We start from the raw sequence: 27,662 nt of genomic DNA, 5'->3' as shown, positions 1-27,662 counted from the left end.
GCATCACCGTATGGAGATGCTGACCAGGCTGCGCCTAGCCACCTCCCCAGAGCAGCTGCTCTAAAGATGTGCCCCCACCCCTGCCCAGATCACAGCGTTCTGCATTTCCCGAACCCGCGGCGCGGCCTGTGAAGGAGGGAATCACTAAATACCAAATTCTACAGACATTCGCAGTCTAGTGTAATTTGCCTAAATGCTCACACATTTTACTCTTGAACCAGTTAGAATTCTAGCATCTAGACTTGCAGTGAGACATGGTGAGTTGGTCACTAAAACTGAGTAGAGGATAGAGGGGGAAATACACAAAGCCACAAAGACAGAGAACTGGAGAGGGAAGAGTGCACCCAAAAAGAGGATCTGGACCTTGGGGGCCATTGGAAGAGAAGGACCTTGAGGAATGGAGGGTGGTGGAACCCCGATGGACAGCCAGGCATCAGCAAGAAGTAACAGGTGTCACCCTGCGGGGCCAGGTTGGAGGTCCATGGTTAGGATGGATCTGGACCAGACACTGGGGTTTGGTTGAAAGTCTGTGTAAGGAGCTGTTAGAACTCCCACGCCCTGCACCAGTGCCATAGAGCTAATATGAATGCTCTTCCTCTTGCTTGAAGACAAGAGGTTTATATTTTTTTTGGAGAAACTGAACCGAAGGGCCTCCAGACGGGACACCTTAGAAAACAGCATGACCCTTCCCTCTTCCTCCTTCCCACCCAGCCAATAGGATATCTCCATCCAGGCCTATTTTCCTGGAAAAGAGATGAGAGATTCTTTAGAAAAAATAAGCGGTTCATGGTGAGAGACATAAAAGGCACTGATGTTTGGGGGTTGTCCCAGTGAAACGTGTGGCCGTTCCCCACCAGGAGTAAGTGAAGCCCACCAACCAGTAAGCCCCACTCACATGCACCCTGAGCCCCGTGGGCCTCAGTGACTCACTCTGACACGTGAGGATCAGCCACGGGTAACCAGATGGCTGAGAAAGCTGCTCACAAAACAGATTCAATGTGGAGAACCAGTAATTTAAAACAAAACTACCCTTGGGTTGTTGAGCTATACTGCATGTATTAAAAAGCCACGACTCTGTAAAAAGGAAAGAGTAGGAAGACAGGTAAGAACTCAGCGTGAAGCCTGGCACCAGACTTCTCAACAACACGGCAGATGCTAGAAGGCATCACAGACTTGTCTGCGAAATACTGAGTGAAAATTACTTTCAACCTGAAATTCTCTGCTCGGCCATCTGTCAACCAATATGGGGGTAGAATGGAGACAGTTTTGGAGAGGCCAGCCACACGTGTTTCCTTCCCGCCCACTCCCTTCCCCAAGAAGCTGCTGAGGAGCAGCAGTGAGGGAGTAAGAGGGCCGGGAGGCCAATCCAGAGCCCTGTTTTTCAGTCACAGGTCCACGGACCAGTCCTCCAGAAATTCTATGCAGGTCCATGGAAGAGTTAACCAACCTGATGCTCTATGAAGATTATAGACCCAATTATCTTAGTGGAATCCGCTTATTGTCCAGGGCAATTTCTGCTGTAGTGGTCCCCGAATTAATTCCCATTTCCACCGGTTGCCAAGTGTAAACAGGTTGAAAACCACTGGTCTAGAGCACATGCTCTGGGACGGAATGCCCGGGGGGATAGGGGAAGAGACTGGTAGGGGTGGAGGAGGTTGATGGCCCGGGGACTCGGTTGTGCTGGACCCTGTAGAAAATTTTATTGAATATTCATTGGAGGACATGGGACTAAGTAGGAACTGGTACATCAAGCCAGTGAGGGTAAAAAGCAGCTACAACAGAAAAACCAGAAACGGAACATGATCATAGCCAGGTGTGTCTTAGCAATAATGTACATTGATATGGTCACAGTGACATGGACACTGGTTGTCCAAGAGGTTTTTTTGTTGTTGTTTTTACAGAGAGAGAGGGGGATAGACAGAGACAGACAGACAGGAATGGAGAGATGAGAAGCATCAATCATTAGTTTTTCATTGCACATTGCGACACCTTAGTTGTTCATTGATTGCTTTCTCATATGTGCCTTGACCACAGGCCTTCAGCAGACTGAGTAACACCTTGCTCGAGCCAGCGACCTTGGGTCCAAGCTGGTGAGCTTTTGCTCAAACCAGATGAACCTGTGCTCAAACTGGCGACCTCAGGGTCTCAAACCTGGGTCCTTCCACATCCCAGTCCAACGCCCTATCCACAGCGCCACCGCCTGGTCAAGCTGTCCAAGTGTTTTGATGCTCCTGTATGAATGAAGTGGATTAGGGGGAGGGGTGGGTGGTAAGGGTGAACTAGATCTGCATCTGCCTGTGGGACATGGGTAGATAATTCCAAAATATAAAATTCAAGCACTGCCCATCAGTTTGTTTTGAAATACGGAAGTAAATATCCAAGGACGTTGATGACGTGATTTTAAAGTAGGTGCAGATGCTGGGGGAAGGCGCTAGCAGGGAACTGCTTTTTTTTGGTTATTAGCCATATAGTGTGACTTCATTTTTTAAAATTAGTGTCTTGTTTGTATTATTTTGGTGAAAATATAAAAAACCAATAGTTTAAACAAGTCTTTACACTTCTCTTTGAAATGACTTGAAGGCTTCCTCACTAGTGTCTCATTTGAGAGCCTCTTTCTCTGAGTGGTGTGGAGTCACTCCATCGGTGTGCACTCTGGCTCCCCTGGCCTCACTGACTCAGGCAGGACCAGACAGAGTGACAGCACCCCGCCACCCACCAGGCATTATTCTGGAGAATGTGTGTGAAAACTTTACACAGCCCTGTGTGGTAGGGCCCTGATATTCTACATCAGAGTTAGAGACACTTGGGTCCAGGGAGGCTTAAGTAAAAGGTCCATTTCACATAGCTACTCCCTGGCAGAGGGGGAACCTGACCATGGCACTGGCTGGCTCCATGGTCTTCGGCCTGGAGATGGCCAACTGCCAGACTCACCTGACAGGGATGTGCGTGGGACAGCTATGAGAAGCCACGTGTTTAAAATGCTGTCGAGATCAGTAACAATAATATTCTTCACTTTAAAAATAGGTCGTTCTGACATAAAGACTAAGAACATCACTGACATATCCCAGAAGACACTGAGAATTGCTGATCTTCAAGGTAAAACAAGTTACCGCCTGGTCATGCAAGCCTATACGGATGGTGGAATGGGCCCCCCGAAAAGCATGTTTGTGGTGACAAAGGAAAACTGTGAGTTAAATGTTGCCATTAAGATGCTTCCCATACTTGTGCACAGTATTTCTGTTGGTTTTTGTTTATGTAGGAATCCCCTTTTTAAAAATTCCACGTGTTTTTTTATAGTGGATATAGGCAGTGTTAAAAGGCCAAGAGATGACTTATTTATTTTTGTTATTTGAAGCTATTTCCTAATGTGTACCTGAAAAATCAGTAAGTTAAGGATACATCTGAAGTCTTGAGTTCTAGATTCCTGTTGAATTTATATAATGGCCAAACAATTAAAAATTTTTTTAACATATCCAACGAAGAGTAAAATAAATATTCTGAAAAAATGTATTAAGCACAACCTATAAATCTGAACTGGAAAGTAGAGAAGAATAGACTAAACCCCCTTGTCAGCAGCAAAAAACTCTCATTTGCCACCGCTGAGCTGGAGTGCAGGCACACTCCTCCATAAATGATCATGAGGATATGGTTCTCAACTGGGGTGATTTCGCTTCCTTGGGGACACTTGACAATGTCTGCTGACACTTCTGGTTGTCACAACTGGCAGGTGCTGTTGGAAGCTAGTGATTAGGACCCCAGAGATGCTGCTGAACTTCCTACAGAGTACATACACGACAGCCTCCCACCCTGCCGCCCACACCCCACACCCCACCCAGACCCATGCGCAATGTCAGTAGTGCCGAGATTGAGAGACCCTGTTCTAAAGAATTTAAGTACTAGTGTAAAAATAATTAAAGTACTTGAAGATCATATTTTAAAAGTTTTTCAATGTCCCTGGAGCAGTTAAGATTTTTCCTTCTTGTTTACCAACTTTAATCTTGTCTGATGCAAATTTATTCTATAGTCCTCACGAAAACTGGTGATTTTAATATTTGCAATATTCTCTTTTCAGCCGTGGGATTAATCATTGCCATCCTCATCCCTGTGGCGGTGGCTGTCATCGTGGGAGTGGTAACGAGCATCCTCTGTTACCGGAAACGAGAATGGTAATGTACCTGCTTTTTCTTCTTATGGGCTGACGGTTATCCAGCTTATGTTTAACAAATAACTACATTTTTTTTTAGTTGAAGCTAGTTAGTAAAACATATATAATATATACACATACACACACACACACACATATTTGTTTTAGTTAGAGTTATTGTTGGATTTAATGTTAGGCGAGAACGTTGCACATTATTTAAAGGTTTAAAAATTAATAAAGTTGAAGTATAAATGTTTTCCCTACTGTACTTTCTAATTAAAGTAATAGCATTTGTACTCAAAAAAATCTTTGCAGACTTAAATATGACAATAGCTATGTCAAAGATGTAATGTAGTTTAATGATTAAGAGCTCATTTGGTGACCTACTGAGAAAATCAGGTCATTTATTCAGCAGATATGAAGGACTCCTCCTACATGAAGGAGGATAGAGTAGTGAGTTAAATAAGCATGGAAGCATGGTCCTTATAGACTTACAGCATGGCAGGGGGCTGGACACGAACCCATAGCCCTCCAATAAATGCACACGTACAGAGTGTGGTCAGGTCCTGGGAAGTGCGCCATGCTGTGAAAACCGCAGGAGAACCACATCGCTGGAGGCTTCCTATGGGAGTTCCATCTGAGCAGAGGCCTACAAGGTCAGGAGAGAGGCGAGACTATTCCAGGCAAAGGAACTGACTTCTGGGAGGACCAGGAATTGGAAAGAAGTTGATCATATGGAGAAAGTGAGAACTATGTGTAGGTGAATGGCAGGAGGTGAGGGTGAGGGTGAGGCAAGGCTCAGCAGGACAGAGCACCTCATGGTCAGCCGGCAAGGTCTGCTGTGGGCCAGGCTTGGGGCAGATGCTGTGTCTGTGCATAGACAGTCTTCTCTGGCCTTAAAAATACCATCCTTTATGACAAAGACAAGAATGTATTCTAGCAGTCCAGGCTTATAAGTCAAAATTGTATTAATTGAGAACTATAGACTAAATACCCTGCCTTGATAGCTACCATATTTCCCCATGTATAAGACTCTCCCATGTATAAGATGCACCTTAATTTTGGGACCCCAAATTTGAAAAAAAAATGTATTACATAAAGTTATTGAACTCAAGTTTTAGTCATCATAAAATTCATACCATTCCTCATCACAGTCAAAACTCCCATCCATTAGCTTGTCCTCATCTCTGTCTGATCACGAATCACTATTTTCAACACTGAGCACAAAAACAAGTGTGAAAAAGTGGGAAATGCAAGTAAAAAAATCTACAACCCTGTATATAATATGCACCCAGTTTTTAGATCCCAAATGGTTCGGGAAACAGTGCGTCTTACATGGGGAAATATGGTGTGTTCTCATTACCAAAAATCCCATCTTGAATCTGGTTTCAATGAGAGAGAGAGAGAGAGAGTATTTGAAGTTAAAGTTCAGACTTACCTTAACAAAGTTTTTTCCTGTAGAAATTTTGAATAATCAAGTTCTTTTGAATAGCTGTAAATACAGCATGACACTGAGCAAATCTCATTTTTCTTAGTGTTTTGTTTTTGCTTGAGATGAATAGCCTTTCCTTTTCTGCTGGTCCAGAGCCTGCTGTGTGCAGCAGTGAACCGTGTAACGCACATAGGTTTCCTGAGTTACCCATCATGCTCAATGCAGTTTGCAGGATGAACATTTTGTTTGTATGAACAAAGCCTACATTTTACTTTGGGCCTGATAACCCAATCATCATTTTAATTCTTTGCTTTCCATTTTCATAAGATACATAAGATACTGTAGATCTAGAAATAAGAGTAGTGCGTTTTTGTAGTTTTAAAGTTGGGACCACTCAACATGTTCGTAGAAAGTTCCAGTGAATGATCACACTAAAAGCGATTGCATTTTTATCATACGTTCATTATGAAATGTCCAAGTAAGCCTCATGATTCATTAACTATTGGTTGTCGAGTTGCTAATCTTTTTTTTTTTTAATTTTTATTTATTTATTTATTTACTCATTTTAGTGGGGGGGAGAGAGAGAGAGAAAGGGGAGGAGCAGGAAGCATCAACTCCCATACGTGCCTTGACCAGGCAAGCCAGGGTTTTGAACCGGCAACCTCGGTGTTTCCAGGTTGACGCTTTATCCACTGCGCCACCACAGGTCAGGCCTGAGTTGCTAATCTTAATGTGCTTAATTATTGTTTATTTAAAAGGATAAAAGAAACCTTCTACCCGGATATTCCAAATCCAGAAAATTGTAAAGCATTACAATTTCAGAAGAGTGTCTGTGAGGTAATCCTTTGTTTTCTTTACATTTATCTTTGGGGTCCTAGCTTTCTTATTGTAGTCTTTTGTGAAAAGTTTTTAACATGGCAATGTCATCCCAAGTAAAAGTACTGAAAAAAATAAGTGCTCTGACATCTGAATTTCTAAAATTATTCATTTTAAGTCATTTATACCATGCTCTTTTCCCCGCTACTATTCATAGCAAGAATAATATTGATAGGTAGAAAAAAAAAGTAGCTTTGCTCCAGTATGCACTACAGAACAGTAGAGAGAAATTTTTACAAGCAAATATGGCGGAAAAAAAAAATAGATAAAAGAATGCCCCTTTGTGTGGGAGGGGCATTGGACATCAACTTTGGTGCTATCCTTAAATCTCTTTTAAAATTGACTTCTAGGGAAACAGTGCTCTTAAAACATTGGAAATGAATCCTTGTACCCCAAATAATGTCGAGGTTCTGGAAACTCGAACCACATTTCCTAAAATAGAAGATACAGAAATAATTTCTCCAGTAGCCGAGTGTCCAGAAGATAGGTCTGGAGCTGAACCCGAAAATCACGTGGTTGTGTCCTACTGCCCCCCAGTCATTGAGGAAGAAATACCAAACCCAGGAGTGGATGAAGCTGGAGGGGCTTCACAAGTTATTTACATCGATGTCCAGTCCATGTACCAGCCCCAGGCAAAGCCCGAGGAGGAACAGGAGACCAACCCTGTGGCCGCGGCAGGCTACAAGCCACAAATGCACCTCCCTGTGACTTCTGTGGAAGAGGCAGCGGCAGAAGATGACTTAGATAAAACTGCCGGCTACAGACCGCAGGCCAATGTGAACACCTGGAACTTAGTGTCTCCAGACTCTCCCAGATCCACAGATAGCAACAGCGAAATTGTGTCTTTTGGAAGTCCCTGCTCCATTAACTCCCGACAGTTTCTGATTCCTCCTAAGGACGAAGACTCTCCTAAATCTAATGGAGGAGGGTGGTCCTTTACAAACTTTTTTCAGAACAAACCAAATGATTAAGTGTCACTTGCGCCTGCCATCTCAATAAGCTGTCATTACTAACACTGTGTCAGCACGGGGCGCCTGGGAGGGATCCTGTGAAGTGTCAGTGAGGTGGGCTTCACTGCGTGGAAGTCACCCGGAAAGTGTTCATGTGCTTTTAATGTAGTCTAAAAGCCAGAGTAGAGCAACGCAGAAGTTCAGTCCACACAGTTCAAGATGTGGAGCTATTTGTCATTCGAGCCAAAGGATTCTCCCGTTCCTCTACCTTCCAGAAGCACTTCTAGCCTAGTACCTTAGTACCGTCTGGTCCATCATGCAAAACAAACCCCACAGCAATTGTATCCTGTTCTGTGGTTTGTGGTTTTCTCACCTGTATGCTTCATGGAGTGGCCAATTTGCAGGCAAGGGAGAAAAATGTCCAAGTAGCAGGCAGTGTGGATCTGCCTGACATTTGCTCCATTCTGGATGAAAACCAAGCACAGATTTGAAAACTTTTAACATGATTCTCCTCTATTCACAGCATTTACAAAATTTAATATAATTTGTAATGTAGCAATAGCCATTTAGTGTTTTGTTTGATAAAGAATGCTGATTCCTGTGCCTACTGTATCACGATTATCAAACAGTTTTCTCAGGGGTACAAACTTGGAAAATGAGCGTGACACTGAGCTGCCCAAACCAGAATCGTCTCTTCTGCCTTTGGTAGGTTTTCCAGACCTCTCCATTATTTTTTTAATTTTCATGCTTGCTTTCCATATTGAAGTTGATCACCCTAATATTTTAAACTTAAATTCCTAAGACTATAGATCTAAGTGTTTTTTTTTTTTTAAATTTGGGTTATTTTTTTATATTATTCATAAGCATACAGTCCCCATGACTTACTGTTTGAGACGACTACTAAGCAGTATCTAGCAGCATTAGCTCTCTGCAGTTCTGACTGCCTCAGTTCTTCCTGAAAAGGCCATGCCACTGAGCTGGTCGCTGGGGCTGGGGCTGTGATACCTCATGGCAGGTGCTCCTTCTGATCATGGCTCGTAGCAGTTCCTTCTCTCTCAGTCCAGACTATTCGACCCAGTCCTCAGTTTTTTAAAATATCAACTAAAAAGATCATGCTTCTTACAGGAACAAGTTACTCAAGGGCTATTTTACATGAAATGTCAGCAAATTCATTTGACTCTATGGGAACCCTGTATTGCAAGCTGCTTGGTAAGCCATCCAGAGCCTTGTGTCTTCCCAGCACACTCTGCCCACCCTGGGGGTTTGTAAATGATGTCTGGATTGAATGTGGTTCTGAGAAAAGCAGGTGCAAAACCACAAAGTGTATCTGATCTTGCTCCTGCCCTCAAGTTGTCTATGTATTTTGTCTTTTGATACTTAAGGTAATAGTACTTAAAATATTGAAATACCTGAGTAAGTCAAGATATGCCTTTATTTTTTTTTAATCATCTGAGGTTCTGTAATGCATTTGTACATAATGGATCAGGGTTGTTTTGTTTTATTTTTTTTCTCCCCTCGCTTCTAATGTATCTTTATGAAAACTGTGTTGTAGAAAAAAAAACCACAGGGTGACAGAGGGCAAAATCTGTATAGGTACTCTGTGAATCCAGGTTTTAACTAGAATTCAGCTAAATTCCTGAGCTTCATGATATATGGACATGTGGAATGAAACAGTTATGTACACACATGGTATATTAAAACTATATAACAGCTCATAGAGACTTGCAACAATGAAACAGGTCTCCAACCAGGGCCACCTCTAACAGAGTTCCCTCTGTCATCTTTATTTCTCCTCTTGGGCTCCTTCCCTTAGGTTTCATCTGAGACATTCAGACCTGGGGCTGCCTTCTTTCCCTGCTGAAGTGTGTCACAATACCTCTTTTCCCCAGCTCATGCCTCGTTCCCCATTGAAACCTGTAGATCCTTCACTGTGTCTCTGTAAGATGTGTTGGCTAAGGTAGAAGTTTATTGGTCTAAACTACACTAAACTGAGATAATGGGAAAAGACCAGAAGAGATTGTGTGATCTCAGTCATCAATTTTTATGTGTTCCCACTGTGACCATCTGGATGCAGTACCCTTCTGTATAATGACTCGTTTGTTTGGCTAATGGTGGCTCTCACTGGGTTCTTGAATCCTTTCACTCTGTCCACAAATTCATTTTCCTGTCTCTTCCATCCGATTCCAGTCAAGCTTCTCATGTGAGGAAGGGACGTCCTGGTGGTCATTACGACTGTATTTTTCTTGTGAGTGACCCTCTGAAATAATCACTAGTTAATAAAAAAAATGTTTAGAAGACTTAGCGAGGCTTTTAACATTAGATAGACCTTTTACACTATGTAGTGCATGGCGTAGACTCATCTAGAACTGAAGTCTTCACTGTTTCGAGCCTGTAGAAGCCTGGAATTGAGATTGGCCCTGAGTACCTGGAGAGTTGAGTCATGTGTTGATTTGCTCAGGTGTTGGCCTTGAGTACCTGGAGAGTTGAGTCATGTGTTGATTTGCTCAGGTGTTGGCCTTGCTGTTTCCTGCAGCTTAGACCCCGGAGCAGCTGCTCACGGGAAAGTTTAAGGCCTCACGCTCCCATACCAGCATTACTTGCACTGCTCGTGGAGCTGAAGGATTGCATTTAGAACCTCTAATCCTTAACCGTGTGGCAAAGGTCACAGTTTTGAAACTTCATGCAACTTGTGTTCTTGTGGGAAATTAGTCCTATAATTTCTTCGTTGTCTTTTTACCTTTCATAATTAAAGAATACTATTGTTCTTTCTGTATTTGGGTAATTCAATATGTAGATTAGTAAAGGAGACTAAGGAATATTTTCTTCCAAAAGGAACTTGAAATCAATTTTATGGTATTTTGAAACTAAAGTACTCCCTAACATGTCAGTGTGCAGAAAATGTTATTTTAAAGTTTCCTACTGCTCAGGCACATAATCTGGGAAGACCTTTTGCTTATTTAATATTTAAAGTAATTTTTGTGGTTTTCTGTTAAAATCTGTGCATCTTTTACTTTTTTCTTATTTTGAAAGTATAAAATTGGGCATCTCAAGAATAACGTGGAATCATTAGCTAATTACAAAGACTAAGCATGTCATGGAAGTCCAGTGAGTAGTTTTTTGTTAAGTCTCATCCCAGACTGCTGATTTAGCAGAGTTTTTCAGAAGGGCAGTTGAGTCAAGGTATCCCTTGTACAGATCTGAGGCTATTGGCTTCAAGATTCAATACTCTAGAAGTGGCTGCACAGTTTGAGTAAAAACTCGGGAAAGACTCATGCAAAAGCATCACTACATATTGTATTTCTCCCTAATTTTATGTGTCCAGAGTTTCTTTATATTGGATAGGTATATAGCTTGGGATAAGTTTGTACCCACCAGCATGTGTACCAAACCAACAATACACCTTGACAGGCAAGCTTAATTGATTACTATGAGCACTCATTGTTTTGATAAACTGTTTTTTGTTTTGGGTTTTTTTTTTTTGTATTTTTTTGAAGTTGGAAACGGGGAGGCAGTCAGACTCCTGCATGTGCCCGACTGGGATCCACCCGGCATGCCCACCAGGGGGCGATGCTCTGCCCATCTGGGGTGTTGCTCTGTTGCAACCAGAGCCATTCTAGTGCCTGAAGCAGAGGCCATGAAGCCATCCTCAGTGCCCGGGCCAACTTTGCTCCAGTGGAGCCTTGGCTGCGGGAGGGGAAGAGAGAGAGAGGAAGGAGAGGGGGAGGGGTGGAGAAGCAGATGGGTGCCTCTCCTGTGTGCCCTGGCCAGGAATCGAACCCAGGACTCCTGCATGCCAGGCCGACACTCTACCACTGAGCCAAACGGCCAGGGCTGACAAACTGTTGTTTTTTTTAAGTGTTTATTTTATACTGGTATTTTCTGTTGAAACAAAGTTTCATAGTACCATGCCCATCTATTATATCCAAAAGAAAATGTTTCACAGAAGAAAAGGATTCCTGTCCAACCTTACTGGAAATGACTCTTTTAGATATGGCCTTGGAATATCATTGGAAATTACTTGGTTTGATTGGGTCTATTTCTATCTTCATGGATTATGTACCAGGACCATTATCAACACCAGTAGGGAGGATTAAGAACATTCAATTTAAATGTCAGGTAAAATTGTGTCAGGTAAAATTTTAGGAGATGTGATTTGATGTAGAATATATCCAAATCCATATAATTATGTTATTATAAGATTCTGTTATTTTTAACCATAAGTAGTGCTTGTTTCTCCCTATATTAAGAATGTTAATATTTTAGATTATAAGTGTACTAGTTATACACAGTTTACCTGTACAAGACAAATTCTAACTGTGCAACACTTTGATGAAAACTAAAAATAGTATTTTAAGAGGGGAAACCCTCTGAATGTTTTTATGTGCAAGTGCCTAGCTGAAGAACCATAGAAACAAGAAATGCAAAACCTCTCAAGTAAATTATAACTGATTGAATATTAAACACAAAGCAGTAGTAACTTATAATTCTTTTTGGTTGCTATAACTCAATACTCTAAAAAACTAAGAGATGTAAATAGGGGGTAATATTTAATTTTTAAGGAAATTCATTTTATTACATTTACATATATCTCCTAAGATTGTCTTTGCAGTAGACAGAACTCTTAAAAATAAAAGCAGTCATCACAATATAGACTTTATGCTGTACTTAAGCCAAAAATATTTTGTATGCCTGATTGAATGGCTCACTTAAAGGTATTAAATTCCTTTATGTACATTTAAAATGTACTTCCCTTTAGAATTATCCCATTTTAAATGGATAACTTTCAGTTTCCTTCTTTTTTTTTAATTTTAAAATTTTATTTAGAAAATTAACTTCAGCGGAGTGACGGAAAATGATTGGATCCTGGGCGAGGGGCACACAACACAGTGAATAGCCCAAGTGCCACAGAGATGTCCACCCAAATCCCATGTGCTCCCCTCAATCAGTGCCACCCTGTCAAACTCAACTTTCCAAACAAAAATTTTTTTAAAAAAAGGAAAAAATTCAAATGCAATGCGATCAATGGAAACAATTACCATTTTATATAAACAGTCAGTAAATATATTTTTCCTATTTATTTTATATCATATAATTTTTCTTTAAAATCTCTGCATGTTCTTGTTTTGCTCTTAAAGGCGATCTTCATTTGAATCTGAATGATAAAACTGTATTGCATGATAAGATCGATAGCATTCATATTTAACTTGAGCACCATCTTCTTTTAATCCTCTAGTTAGCATTTTTTGAATCTCCTGCTGCATTTCTTTCGAGGAAAAGGAAGGCTCTGGACTTGAAGAAGGAATTGCCAAGTTTTCTCTTGGATTAGACATTCTACTGGAAAGAAAACTATTACTAAGATTTCCCCCAGAAGGCATCTCCCAGTCGGGCCTCCTGTTAACAGTGCTGAATGACGACATGTCTGCTGTTTCTGCAGGATAAGGGTGGTGTGGGCCTAGACTGGCTTCTCCTAGGTCCATGATGGCAAACCTTTTTATAAAAACTGCCCACTTTTGCACTGCTGGTCAACCTGGTCCCTCCTGCCCACTAGTGGGCATTCCAGCTTTCATGGTGGGCCAGTCACGGGGCTGTTTGGTTGGTCCCACCATGAAAGCTGAAACACCCACTAGTGGGCAAGAGGGACCAGGTTGACCAGCACTGAAAAAGTGGGTGGTTTTTATAAAAAGATTTGCCATCACGGTCCTAGGTCTTGTTTAGTTCATTTGCCAATGACTTTCTACCTTCTGATTCTTCTAGGTAGAGTTGCTTGCATTTTTCTAGTTCTTTGTTATTACAGAATCGAGAAGTTTCCATTTCAAAGAGGAAGTACTCCAAATCTTCTAGTTTTTATTTTGGAGACTTCATATTTCAAATCTTGATTTCTGAGTTCCAGTTGACTTACTATTGAGGCATTATGATACTCTGAAATTTCTTGAGAAGCTTTTTGCATCTGTAAAAATTGATTTCTTCTATTTTTTTTAGCTAAATCTTGTCTTGTTCTTTTTTCAGTCTCCCTTTTGTACCTTTTGACCTCCGTGTATTCTACCCTATTCTGTTCTGTATGGGTTTTGAATTTTTTTTTAACTTCTCATTTTCATTCTCTAATTGTTCACACTTCTTTTGTATATTTTTTATACATAATAATTCCTGTTGAAGACATTTGCTCTTTTCATCCAGACAGACATTTTGAAGATGCAGTTTCCAGTTTTGCTACAAGATCATCATTCAAATTTGTGTCTAACAGGTTTGTCTGAAGCTGTTCAATTATGTGTGCTTGCCTTTTTTTTTAAAGATTTTATTTATTCATTTTAGAGAGGAGAAAGAGAGAGTGAGAGAAGGGAGGGAGGAGCAGGAAGCATGAACTCCCATATGTGCCTTGACCAGGCAAACCCAGGGTTTTGAACCGGCAACCTCAGTGTTCCAGGTCGATGCTTTATCCACTGCACCACCACGGGTCAGGCTGTACTTGCTTTTTGATTGTAACTTTTAACTTAGCATTTTCAGTTTCAAGCCTGTGCCTCTGATCCTGTGTCTCCTCTGCACATTTTATGGCTGCTGTACACCGATTTTGTGCTTCTTGTAACTTAATCTTTTAATGTATTAATCTGAATATCCATTTCAAGTTTACTCGGTTTTGAACCTCCAAGGAAACTAAACTCTCAGTTTTCATATTCATTTAACTTCCTTAATTGTTAAGAGTTCTTTTAATCTGATGTTCTCTGTTTCTGCTTCACCATTTTCTTCCTTTCTTGATCCAAACTACATACTCACAAAAATTAGGGGATCAGGGAACATGCAGATACTTCAGTACTTTCAGCCTTTTCACCAATGAAATAAAAGTTGGTTTTGCATCTCATTTGCATAATTGAACAACTTTCTTTGACTTGTTTGCTTTTCTGATGTTCTTGTTTAATAAAAAAAAAGTCAAATGCTTTTCTTATCACTTCATAGTCATTTTGAAATATCCCCTAATTTTTGTGAGAAGTATATACTGCAGCTATTGGATTAACTCAGTATGTTTATTTTATTGCTCTTTTTCATCCTGAGACTCACTTGGAAGTTGAACCTTCTCTTTTATCAAAGCCAGCTCTACCTTGAGCATGTCCATGTCATTCTTCAACCCTTCATATCTTGCTATAATTCTTCAGTTAGACATACTTTAGATGCTCTGTCAGTCATTATACTGTGGGGAGCTACCCGCATCTTCAAATTCAATTTCCATGCTCTTACAGTTACTAGTGTTGTATATGTTGTATAGGAACAGCGAGAAACAAACGTCTTGCCACACAATTAGCCAAATTAGGAAGTCTTTATTAGCTAGCAATGCGTGCAGACCACACGGGGGGTGGGGGGGAGGCTGGCTTTTTATAGGGACATACTGACTGAGGAATGGGGAGGGGAGAAAGTATAGCAGTAAAACAAAGCAGTGAAACAAGCTTTTTTACAATGTTTATCTATACACCTGCAACTTTGCAAAGTTAGCCCATGGCCACAGTCTGAGAAACCCGCCTCACGGCTGGGAATAGGGAATAACTTACTTTCAGAAAAAGTAAGTTCTTATCTCTGTGTTTTAGAGAAAGTTTTGCCAAAAAAAAAAATTATTCATGTTAAGAGCCTTTTTTTCCTACACTTCACTAGCACTGTAATTATCTGCATATGATGGTTTCTGAAAAAAGTCTCTCTTTTCTTGTAAGTATTTGTAGCTGCAGAAATAGCCAGCCTTTTTATTTCAGTCAGTTCAAGATGTCCTTTCGGATCACAAGACTGAAGTTTATGTTCAGTGCTTAACGTCCCACTCCTGCTACTTGGGTTCATATTTTTGGTCATCTGCATATCAAACTCTTGGTCTCCCTTCACTTCAAATGTAACTACTGGGTTCCTTATATTTTTATTTTCTGTATCATTATAAAAACTCACCTCATTTTTGTTAAAAACATGCCCAGTGTCTGGTTTGGGGTCATTTTCATAGTGTAATTTCACCTAAACAAAGAAGGTAACCGAGAAGCATCTTCTGAGAACCCAGGGAACAAATGAGACGGAAGAGCATTTTTGAGAGTGGGTTCTTCAGGAAATGTTTGGGATACTGCACAGGCAGAAACTCCAAATACACCCTTTTCATCCCAAAGTATGTTATTTGTTTAGTTAGAGGATTTGTCTTAAGCTTGCTCCTTCTTTTGAGTCATCATGTAGTAGTTCTTCCTTTTACACAGAAGGATGTCCTGAATATGCAGACATATTATCTCTGTCACATTTGCTATTTATTTCTGGCTCTTTTTTTTTTAATTTAGTTAGAGGATGTGAGATAGAGACAGACTCTCGCATGCGCCTGACCAGGATCCATCTGGCGTGCCCCTAGGGAGCGATGCTCTGCCCATCTGAGGCCGCTGCTCCATTGCAACTGGAGCCATCCTCAACATCTGAGGCCAACTCACTCCAGTCGAACCATGGCTGCAGGAGGGAGGAGAAGAGAGAGAGAGAAAGAGAGAAGTGAGAGGGGGAGGGGTGGAGAAGCAGATGGTAACTTCTCCTGTGTGCCCTGACCAGGAATCAAACCCAGGACTTCCACATGCCAGGCCAACACTCTACCACTGAGCAAACCAGCCAGGGCCTATTTCTGGTTCTTGAGAGACTTCTTGCAGATGGAAAAGTGGGAGAGGGATTTGCTTGCTTTGATTTTTACATGTGTCTTTGTGGACGGTATTTCCACCTCCATCAAGTCTTTCTTGTTCTTCCGGTGATGTCACTGCTAAGTCTAGTTCTCATCTGGATGGTGTGCATCCTTCATTTGTACTGCTTTCTCGGGAGCAGGATCCTGCACTTTTGTGGTAGGCTTTGAGTGAGAAGGTTTTTCAGTAGAATCTTCTACTTGTCCAGTTAGTATGTTTTTCTACTTTGATCTGGAGCCTCAAGTAAAAATGGACTTCTGTGCAGACTTCTGTGGGAGAGCCGCACAGGAACTCCCCAAACCCCAGGTGATTCTGCATCTTTGTCTTCTCCCAATGCTAATGCTGACATTTTACCACCACTATTACCTTTGGGTTCTCCATCAACATCAGTTGAATTGTTGTTTTGTTCTCTGGAGCACTTGCTTCTTTCTTTGTAACGTCAGCTAAGCTTGGCTTCATGACCGACCGTCTTGGGCTCCCAATCCAAGTCTTCATCATCTGATGGAAGCCAGGCTCATTAATGTCAGGTTTGCTGGAAAGGCTGTTTAAAGAGCTCAGTTTGTTAGAGCACCATCCCAAAGTAAAGACATTTCCAGTTCGATCCCCAGTTGGGGCACATTCAGGAATAGAGTGATGTTCGCGTCTCTCTCTTCCTCCCTCTATGAACTTGAACTTGTTTTTCTTGATTCTTGGTTTGGAGACTCTTCTCGACCAAGACTTTTGCTCCTTTCAGAAGACTTTTGAGATCTCCTTTCTTCTATACTTTCCAAGGTTGGATGGTGATTGCTTTCTATCTGGTAGACTCTTGCCTCTGTATAGACTAAAAGTTCCACCATCTGTTCGTTTTCACTTTCAGCCAGTATAAGTGCTGTGAGGTCATCCTTGTTTCTCACTTCGATCATGGTTTCGTGTGTAGGCAGCTTCTCTACAAGGGCTTGCGTTTCCCTCAGGGCAGCATGGTGGAGAGCAGTGTTGCCATGGATGCCCATTACATTTGGATCTGCTCCGCACTCTAGCAGAATAGCTGCACCTTCCTCTGCCTGGCACTGCACAGCCTTAATCAGAGCTGTCTTGTTTTCATTGTCACAGAGGTTCAACAGGCATTTCCTGCCTGCTAGAGCGTCACCACTCGGATGGTCATGGCACAGGCCAGACGTAGAGCTGTCCTGTTCATCTTGTCTGTCATCTACGCTGTTATCCGGAGCAACAGATCAGCTTCACTTTTGTTATGTTGCCTGCACTGGTAGCTTTGTGGATCTTCCCCAGGACTTTGTCTCAGATGTGGTACCTGGGTTCTCTGTCTCCCACGCTGCTCCTCCCTGGGCAAACAAAAGTCCTGGGGCTGCACCGTGCTTGAAAGGGAAAACGCCCCCTTCGGACCCGCAGCGCCCTCGCCCATCTGCCAAAACTGCCCTTCTGTCTACCACCAGGCAGGGAGGCACTGGGACCCTTCTCCCCCTTTCCCTCCCCTTACCCGCTCTTGTCCTAGAAACGGAAAACCAACTTTCAGTTTCTGAACTTACCATTTTTCCTAAGCATTCCAGTCATGTATTAGAAAATATCAAAAGATTTACGGGGATAATACAATTTTTGTTAAAACATAAAACAAGTTAAGATGTATTGGTTTGACACTAGTATTTTTGCAGTTGATCATAGAAAACAATACTGAATGATGATTTTCATACATTTAAAAAAAATATTCTGCCCCCAGTTTGATTCTAAATGCTTTCTCCCATTATTTATGATATATCCTTCTGTTTAATTATTTTCTTCCAACATAATGTTTAGGAAATATGTGAACACATTATGAATAGTTGAAGACAACACATGAAAAGAAACCTTCAATTTATTGTTGTGGAAAGATAGGTATTATACGATACCTGGGATTTGTTTTATCCCATTATTTCTGCCCCCTAAGAGCATGGCCTTTAAAAAAGCAAGCAAACAAAAAACGTTCAATTCAGAATTGATGGAAAAGATTGGCCTAGATAGAAAGACATCCTAAATCTGAGATGGTGCCACCTTAAAAGGTATGTCCAAAGGTCAGGTCATTTTAAAATACTCAACTTTTTTTAGTAGGAATGTATTACTTTTTATTCTTTCACTAGCTAGCCATAAGTTCTTAATAATGCTAGGAAATCAGTTTACTCTCAAAATTGCATTATAGTGAATTACTGTTTACAAAATACACATACTGTGAACAGATATAAGTTTTTGTTTTGTATAAGGTTGTTTGTAGAATGAGTGTTTTTTCAAAGGGGATGTTATATGTTAAATATTTTCAATTTTTAAATAAATACTAGCAACTCTTTACTAATTTTTGTTTGGTCAGGTGTGTGCAAATGTAGCTGAAAGATAGGGAGAAACTGCAGATCTAGAACTGTTCCCTTTCTCATTTCTTGAAATGTTACCACTACAGACCTTTTCTTTCTTTTTTTTTTTTTTTTTGACCTGAGTGATGTGATGTTCTGTACCTGAAATCATGCTTAATCATACAAGGAAACATTTAAATACAGATACAGGAAGCAGACTCTAGGTTGTGGGATATTTGTGTGATTCAGTCTGATTGCAGAATTCTGAGTTTAATGTGGAATAAAACAGCTCCACTTACAGAGATGACAAGTATTTTCTGCCTTGTGAAAATTTGGAGATGATGTTGCGTCAGAATGGAAAATTTGTTCATTTTATATCATTGTATAATTTCAGAGTTTAATTTCCATATCTTTTGGAAAACATGGCTATAGCAAGAACATAGAATATAAGCAACCTATTACTAAGAGACCTTAAATGTAAAACTAGTATGCTTGGCTGTTAACTCTTAAAAGATGTTACTTATGTCTGTTTTTAAAACATGCATGTATTTAACAATTGTATCATAGTATTGTCATGGAAAAAATAAATATATTTTCTTACAACTTACACTGATAGATATGGGCATTATTTGTTATTTCTTCCTGTTTTAAGCACTGAGGAAAATGTGGCTTTTGCTTTGTTACATCTTTGGGTCCCATACTATAAGAATTACCACTGTGACAAAAGCAGTCACATAGGGCTATAACTAAATATTTAATACATTGCTTTGCCATTGATACAAGCTTTCATATGTTCCATTAAATCTGTATTCTGTTTATCAGAGAAGTTAGCATAAAAATAATCCAATAGTGGGAATCTAACATATAAAAAAAATACTGGTCACGAAGGTGTGGTTTTTAAATTTATTTCCTATGAAGATGACCTCAACATTTATGGAGATTCTAGGAATATATCAAAATTATATCGTAAGTTGTTGAATTTGGCTATATAGTAATTGATTCAGCAGAACCTCAGTAATTGTCAAGTGTGAATTGATCTTAAATAGAATTTCATAGAGGAGAAATGAAGTATTCATATGTAGCTTACGTTTGCCTTGAGTAACAATGGAACTATTGGGGCTTGGATTTACCCTGAAGAACTTGCAGACCAATTGTAAATGAATTTTGTTAGTATCTGAGTAGAAGAGCTCACACATACGATCTGTCCTTCAGGGAGATCTCAGCACATACTTGTTTCCCAGATGGTGAATTCTTGAGCCAAAACATGTAACAACATAAACCTCTGAAACTTTGAAAAGGTCAGAAAGAGAGGAATGATGTCATAATTAGGGGAGAGAAACAATGTGTGTGTGAATCATCCTTTTTTAATGTATGTTATTCTATGTTACACTGAAATGTTAGCTTACAAACTCAAGTTCTTTACAGAAGAGCTAAGAATTCACTTTGAATAACCTATAAATTCAATCTATTGTCCTTCCTGTGGAATGACTAACAGCAAAATTGAATTAAAAATATTTATTAGGTCTACAAGAACCAGAGAGGCTTGACCTGACCTGGGATTAAATTGTAGCTGGTTTTATCCCAGAGTGATTAGTCTCAGATTAAAGAGACAAGACAAACTATTGAGGATGATTCTGATCATCAAAACCACGCGGTGGATGGAGATCATCCAGTCACAGTGAGTGGGAGGGCAGTCCTGCGCTCCTCATTCTTATCTGCCTCCCAAAGGTGAAAGGTGAAAAGGAATTTCAAGCCTTGGCTCATATGTAATCTCTTTTCCCTTCACAGCCCAGCCAAGTTATCAGGGCTGAAGAGCCGGCTTCAGTCTCAGCTTTAGAGGCGGGGACCAGTCTGTCTATGTTCCTATCGCTGGAAGTGCTAGCACCCCTCCCTCCCCTCTCCCCCAGAGCTGCTGGATGAGCCCAGAAGTGGGGTGTTAACAAATGGACCCACCTAGTCACAAATTACCCAATTACCAGTGTAGACAACCACACCCTTCAGAAATGGACCTGGAGTCAGCTTTTCAAAAATGACCACTTGGGGCTTCCTCCCTAACCCGTGGCAGCTGATGCAGGTTCCCACGCAGGGCAGCTGTGGCCTCACCTGAGCTGCCCAGCCAGACTTGCCTCAGGGCCAGTGCCACCACTTACTCCCTGAGTGACTGGAGAGATGTTACTCATCCTCTCCTCGATAAGCTACTTTTCCAAAGGGAGGTTTTGTAATAATTTCAGGTAGCGTCAATATTGCTCCCAACAGAACAGATGAGCCTCTATCCCGAGAAATCCCAGCAGCACCTGACTGCTCCACACCTTACAGGTGTAAATGCCTTCATACCAGTTCAGACGCACCTCAGGTCACACCCCAGTACCCAGAGGCCCCATGAGATGAACCACGGGAGCTGATCCCACGTGGTCGGACACAATCCTCTTACCTTTCTTCACTTTCTGTCGTCAGGGCTCCGTTTGAGCACTGCCAGCCCAAAGCCTTCCCGGGCGTCCCAGGACCCCGCACTTCTCCACAGCCATTAGCACAAATCCAACGCATTGATAAAAGGAATTGAACAATGTCTCCATCACTACTCCTGCATCCATAGAGCATAGCATTTGTATCTCTCATCTTAAGTGCTCGATAAATATTCCTGAAATAATTGTGCCTTGGGCTGGGAAGGGGGTGGCTTAATGTGTTTCTCTGGGTATTAGAAATGCATCACATCACACACCTGCCTCCTGTGGGCAGGTCTCCAGCTATGGAGAGAAAGTGGGTCCATCCAGCTTGTGGCTCCCTGTGGTGGTCGAGGCAGCTCCTCCCTGGGCCTGGGCCCTAAGGCTATGTTCAAGGAGGTCAGGCAGGTCCACACTGGATCTGGGCAGATGGCAGAGGAACTGCAGAGCCAGGGAGCAGTGGGGCCATCCCCTCCTGTTTATTGGACGCTCGCAGAGACAGGTGAGCAAACCGGCAGGGCGATCACTTCTCACAGCAGTAGGCAAACAGCAAAATGGCCCCTCCCGGTAGCGGGCAAGCGAATCCCAGTCCACCCTGAGTGGAAGCCTTTCCTATGTGCTCACACGCTAATCATGCGAAGTGCAAGCAAGCAAGCCTAACCCAGCTGTTTCCCCAGCAATGCAGCTACCCTGTGGTCGCCCACAGGAAAATCTGCCTTCATCTTCTTAGCTCCCTGACAAAAATAAGGTAGGTAGGGGATGAATGGGCTTTATCTGAGGTGACAACAAGTTAGAGCCCTTCTCTTACCCCCCGCTACAAGCGCCCTCCTCTCCTCTGCCCTACTTTGAAATTTTCATTCTCCTGGGTAAAGTTCTCTGTATCCTTCCAAGTGTCTATTGGCATGACCATTTCTGTCCCCAATTGCTACCTGCTCCTCTGGGAGGCCACCCTTGCCTGACTCTCAGGCATCTCCTGTGTGGATAGGTAAGTCCTGGTCCCTTCAGCAGGGCACACACCTCCTAGAAAGAATGCCTGTCTCTTCATATTTAAAACTTGCTTCTTTCTGGCCAGGTGTCTCCAAAGAGCTGGCCCGTGGTTCCAGGCTCCTCCAAGCTTACGGACTTACAGTCAGAGGTGGGAACAGCCTCCCAGCTTCCACTGGGGGCTCTGATTAGCCAGTCTGGGTCACATGCTGGTACGGTCATGTGGCTTGGCAGAGGTTGTAGACGTAAGAACCATGTATTAGAGTTGGAGGAGGGCCAGTCCTCCAAAAGAAGAGAGGTGATTTTTTTTTTTTTGAGCGGCAGGGAGAGAGAGAAAGAAAGAGATACAGAAACATCAAGCTGCTCTTGTATGTACCCTGACTGGGGAATTGAACCAGCAACTTCTCTCTAGGACAGGGTCCCCAAACTTTTCACACAGGGGACCAGTTCACTGTCCCTCAGACCGTTGGAAGGCCGGACTATAAAAAAAAACTATGAACAAATCCCTATGCACACTGCACATATCTTATTTTAAAGTAAAAAAACAAAATGGGAGCAAATACAATATTTAAAATAAAGAACAAGTAAATTTAAATCAACAAACTAACCAGTATTTCAATGGGAACTATGGGCCTGCTTTTGGCTAATGAGATGGTCAATTGACCTCTCACTGACCACCAATAAAAGAGGTGCCCCTTCTGGAAGTGCAGCAGGGGCCGGATAAATGGCCTCAGGGGGCCGCATGTGGCCCGCGGGCTGTAGTTTGGGGACCCCTGCTCTAGGATGATGCTCCAACCGAGCTATCCAGCCAGGGCTTAAAAGAGGTGATATTTTGAGTGGACAAAACAATAGATATTGGCCCTGGCCAGCTGGCTCAGTGGTAGAGCATCGGCCCGGTGTGTAGAAGTCCTGGGTTTGATTCCAGGCCAGGGCACACAGGGGAAGCGCTCATCTGCTTCTCCACCCTTCCCCCTCTCTTTTCTCTCTGTCTCTTCCCATCCTGCAGCCAGGGCTCCATTGGAGCAAAGTTGGCCCAGGTGCTGAGGATGGCTCCATGGCCTCCCCCTCAGGCATTAGAATGGCTCTGGTTGCAATGGAGCAAAGGCCCAGATGGGTACAGCATTGCCCCCTACTGGCATGCCGGGTGGATCCCAGTTGGGCGCATGTGGGGGTCTGTCTCTCTACCTCCCAGCTTCTCACTTCAGAAAAATACAAAACAAAAACAAATAAACAAAATACAATAGATACTACAGATTCACTGAAGAAAAACTAGAAAAAAGATAAAAAAGAAAATCGTATTATCTTCTTAAAGGGCATTAGCTATTTTTAACATTTTACTGCTTTCCCTTTCAGACATATATTCCTATGTGAATGTGTGAGTTTTCATATATACATATTATTAACATTAATATACGTTGCTGAGTGAGACCACGCAGCAGGCCTTGTAACCACACGCCTTTCCTCTATGCTGTGGGTCTGCCTGTTCCTTTGCTTCTGCTTGCCTTCCCTTCCACCAGTTTCCTAACAGGGCTTTCTGCAGCTAATCCCCTGGCCTGGTGCCTGTTCCTTTTGTTTCAACATAAGTATATAATATGAGCAAATTTCTTGAGCCTCCCTGGCCTTCCTTCTCAGAGACATTCCAATCCAAGTGGTTTTTCAGCCAAGTCAGAGCTGCAGCCCCTCCATACTAGTAGGACGAGGCTGTCCAAGGAGGCCATAGTCCCAGGCTGGGCCCTGGCTGGGAGCTGGGCAGCTGGGACCTTAGCGGAGGCTATACCACATGTTGGGAGAGCTCTGTGCCTTTGTAAACCATTTGGAACTTGAGCAAGTCAGAGAGACAAAGATACACAAATAGAAAAGGAGCAACCTCATCCCAAATGCTGAGACACAGTGTTCCTCTCACATCTTTCCAGGAAAAAAAGTAATCCTGGGAGCCACACACTTTCTAGGACAGAGACGTCTCTGAGAGGGCAGGCGGGAAGAGGAGAGAAAGGGAGTGGCCTGTCCTGCTCCTCCGATCTGGTGTGGCCAGGCTAGGCAGGGCCCAGGGGAGCAGGTTGCTGCCTCGAAACACCTTGCAACAGCTCCCCTGAGCTCTGGACGTTACTGTGCAGGGGGAGGAAAAGGAGAGAAGGAGAGAGACCAAACACAGAACTCACTGACTGTCGGGGGGACTCTGAGCTGCCCTCTGAAGGCATGGCTCTGGCCTCGGCTTTCCGGTTTGTCCAACCTACACTCCTTGCAGCACAACTTTGGAAGAAGGGAGACCTGGTGCTGAGATGAGCAACCAGCCTGTGCCCTGACACCTGCACCCACAGGGCTACCCTGCCCATGACCGCTCACCTGAGGGAGCCCCAGCACGCCACCGAGCAATCCTGGGTGCTTGGGCAGGCTGCATTCGAAGGGAGAGGTAACAGGAGAGAAGCTCCCCAGTGGAGCCTCATGGTTGTGTCCTTGTGGTGGCACCATGGCACGTTGCCAGGTGTTTTTCTGGCTAACCTCTGTCTTCCCAAGTCAAACAGGCCATGCCCATCTGCTCGGGCCCTCATCAAAGGCCGACAGTTATTAAGAACATTCTTTGACCATGAGGTTGAAGTGCAGTTACTCACAGGGCCTATCCCATGAGCCGGCCCATGTGCTGAGTGGATTAGTCATTTTTCTTCCTGAATACAACCACCTGTGAGCTAGAACTTTCTAAGGATGACCTGTTACCAAGGCCCACCGGCTTCAGTGCCATCAAACCGTGGTCTTAACACCCAAGCAAGGCCAAGGCAGGGCTGATTCTCTTTCCCTTCTGTGTGTAGTGTGTGCCCTGGCCTTGTGCTTGAGACACAGATGAATGACCGCTCTGCATCTCGCGAACCACCTCTGAGGGCGGGGCCCAGCAGCCTGAATTGGGATTTGATGCTTGCAGCCCCCTCCTCCCCAGGCCCCTTCGGTGCTGGTCCTGGGGCCTTTCCCTGCCTTTGATAAGCTTCCCACGCCCCTTCTCGGCTAAGGGGCTAAGGGCCTAGGCTGGCACAGGGCACACCTTTGCGCCCTTCCCCACCTCTAGGGCAGCCCCTGCGCGCTCCTGGACAGGCCTGGCTGCGGAGGCCAGACAGGGGATGGAGATGGAGCAGCTCCTGCCCTGTCCAGGCCCCTCTCCGGAGGTCTTCAAGCCTCTTCGCTTGGAGCTGGAGTTTTCCGCCTTTATTGCCCCAACGCTGGGCCCCTGCAGGCTGTCCCCCGAGAGGGCTTCCCTCCCGGGAAACGGCAGCCTTCTAGGGCCCAGGGCTGGCTGTCAGAGCCGGACAGGGGCTGCGAGCCCCTCCTGCTCCCACCCTTCTTCCTTTGGGAACTCGCGGTGCTAAAAACAAGCTTTCTGAGAACCATATTTTTCTAGGTTAAAGGTGAAAAATGCAGCGTTTCCTCCAAGTGGAAAGCGCTCCCTGCCAGCTCCGGGCACGTTTCCGAGCTCCTTCCTCCCACTCCGGGGAGGCGGGGGGTGGGGTCGGGGCGGAAAGTGGGAAGGAAAGCAGCAGCCACTCGGCCGGGCCGGGCCAGGCCGGTCGGGCTGCAGGGACAGCGGCGGCCTGTTTGTGTTGGACCGAGGGAGGCCGAGCGGGCCGGCTCCGGAAATGAAAGGCAAACAAGGGGGCGGGGATCGCAGCGCTGCCCGCAGTCCTGCCGTCCGGCTGCGCTCCTCCGCCCCGGGGCCGGTGTAGGGACAAGGAAGACCCCGCAGACCTCCGTGGGAGAACTCCCAGAAATGGGCTAGGAGGAAACATATGGGGCCCTGGACGTCGGTTTTAATAGGAAAAGCAAGCACAGTCCCTTCCCTTTACCCCACCCTCCGGCCAACCTTGCTTAGCGCACGGGGTTGGGGGGAGTTCTGGGGAATTTTCTCGGATCCTGATGGTGGTATCAGAGCTTTTCAGGAACCCAGGCCTCACAACCTCCTTCCTGGGCAGGGCGGGGACTGTGTGGAGCTGCGAGCTCCCTGGCTGCTCCCAGACTTTGATCAGGGCCAGGAGCCCGCCAGCCTTCTCTGGCACACCTCTCTGCAGAGCCCTTACCCAAATGTCCGCCAGGGTAAGGGCGGACATTTGCCTGCCTTCCCTCTGCCAGGTCCTCCTCCTCCGAATAAGGACAATACCACGTGGCAGACACCAGGGAAAAGGATGAGGGAGATCAGGGAGGTAGCCAGGAGGCAGAAGGAAAGGCAAATGCTGCCCCATCGGCTCTGGACCGGCTGAGCCAGCTCCTGAGAATTTTACAGACCCTGTCCGGCTCCCAAGGGTCCCTGCAGAAGGATTTTTGCACCGCTTCTCCCAACAGCACATGACTTGGGTTCACGGCATTAATGGCCCTGAGTTTTCACCCTCTTTGCCCTTTGCCAGGTGACAATAGATGGCAGTCTACATTTTCATCTCTTAAACCTATGCACTTCGACTAATAGGATGTGACAGAAGTGACCTGTGGCAGTTCTGATCCTCGGCTGCACAAGGCCTTATGAGTTCCCTCTAGTGCTCTTACCTGGCAGGCTTCCACAGGTCCTAAGTTGCCTCACTATCTCACGTGGGACCATCCTAAATTAGCCAACTGCTACCCATGAGAACAAGTCCAGCCAAGACCAGAAGCAATGCCTAGGCGAGCCCAGCCAAGATCATCCAAGCTGCCAAGCTGACCACTCAAGCATGTGAGAGGTGGCCACGTACACTGGTATGCCATGGGGGTCTTGTGGTGGCCGCTCACGTGGCATTACGGCAGACACAGAGGGCAGATATGCTCAGAGACAAAACCAGAAACCCACGCACCTAGGCTCAGATCGTCTGAGCTCTCCCACCTTTTGGACCCAGGTCAAGTCTCTTGGCTTTTGGACAGTGTTTATCCTCACAGCCCCCTGTGCTGTATACTCATCCCACATCTCCTGGTTTTTGTCACTGAGCGGGTCAAAGAGACCTGCTTCCTCCTAGCTTGGGATGTCCTGTCTCTTACCCTGTTCTCCAACCCTGAGCCTCCTGAGTGGTCAGCTCCTCTTGGGTTCCTGTCCTGTGGAGGCTCTCCCCAGCCAGATTTCTAGGGCCCTGACTCCATCGTGGTGTCTGTCACCCCTCCCCTTCCATTCACCCCTTCAGCATTCCACCCAAGTTGGTGATTCGGAATCCTCATCCACTCCAACACAGCCCCGGGCCCACACCCCTGAGTTCCAGCATGCTTCCCTGGATAACGCTTGCACAGAAGAGCACCTCATCTACAAACATGGCTCTTCTGGCTTCAGCTCAGCTGGATACTTCACGAAAATCACAATGATGTTTTTGGCTGGAAGCAATTGATTCAAAATGTGCTATGAAAGCAACTCTTGTTATATTTTGGGAAGCACTGACCCTCACAGCCCTAAAGAAAAGGTAGTGAGGTGAAGGTGCTTGGGAGGTGGTGAAACCCACTTTATATCATGTGGCTTTCTTCCAAACTGCACATTAAAGAAGCCAAGTGTAGGAGAGGATGAGTTGTTATCGTGGTTGTTGTTACCATTATTCTTCTGGGAGGAAGGATCCTGGTCATCAAAGTGTCCCAAAGATAAGCAGCAGAAGGTTGAAGCACAAGGTGAATGTCTCTAGTTTATTTATTCATTTTATAGAATTCTTAATGTGCCCAAAGCTGTGCTTTGCCCAAAGCTCAGTCTTCACTGAATGGACACCACACAAACAAGAGTTGAGTCATGACTAGGACTAAATATAGGCTCTTGCGTGATGGATCGCATTTCCCTACTCTCTGGGGCAAGCGTGTGTCTCACCGTTCCCTGAGCGAGTCCTGTCTTGGGGATCTGCCAGCGAGCCAGCTGTCACCAACATCACGTGTGTGAATAGCAAAGGGA

At 44.1% G+C, this 27,662-nt stretch overlaps 1 protein-coding gene across 2 annotated transcripts in view; it reads left to right on the top strand.

Annotated features, from left to right (window-relative positions):
- Positions 1–18,984, top strand: part of LIFR (LIF receptor subunit alpha) — a 74,637-nt gene extending 55,653 nt beyond the window's left edge. For both annotated transcript variants that reach the window (XM_066240050.1, XM_066240058.1), the window contains 4 exons: positions 3,025–3,186; positions 4,073–4,166; positions 6,335–6,413; positions 6,803–18,984. In XM_066240050.1, the coding sequence (XP_066096147.1) occupies positions 3,025–3,186; positions 4,073–4,166; positions 6,335–6,413; positions 6,803–7,423 (956 nt within the window). In that variant the 3' untranslated portion in view covers positions 7,424–18,984. The remainder of the gene's footprint in view (positions 1–3,024; positions 3,187–4,072; positions 4,167–6,334; positions 6,414–6,802) is intronic.
- The last annotated feature ends 8,678 nt before the right edge of the window (positions 18,985–27,662 follow it).

The sequence above is a fragment of the Saccopteryx bilineata genome, chromosome 1, assembly GCF_036850765.1.
Source record: "Saccopteryx bilineata isolate mSacBil1 chromosome 1, mSacBil1_pri_phased_curated, whole genome shotgun sequence".
NCBI classification, from domain to species: domain Eukaryota; kingdom Metazoa; phylum Chordata; class Mammalia; order Chiroptera; family Emballonuridae; genus Saccopteryx; species Saccopteryx bilineata.
This window is presented reverse-complemented; position numbering and strand designations above follow the sequence as displayed.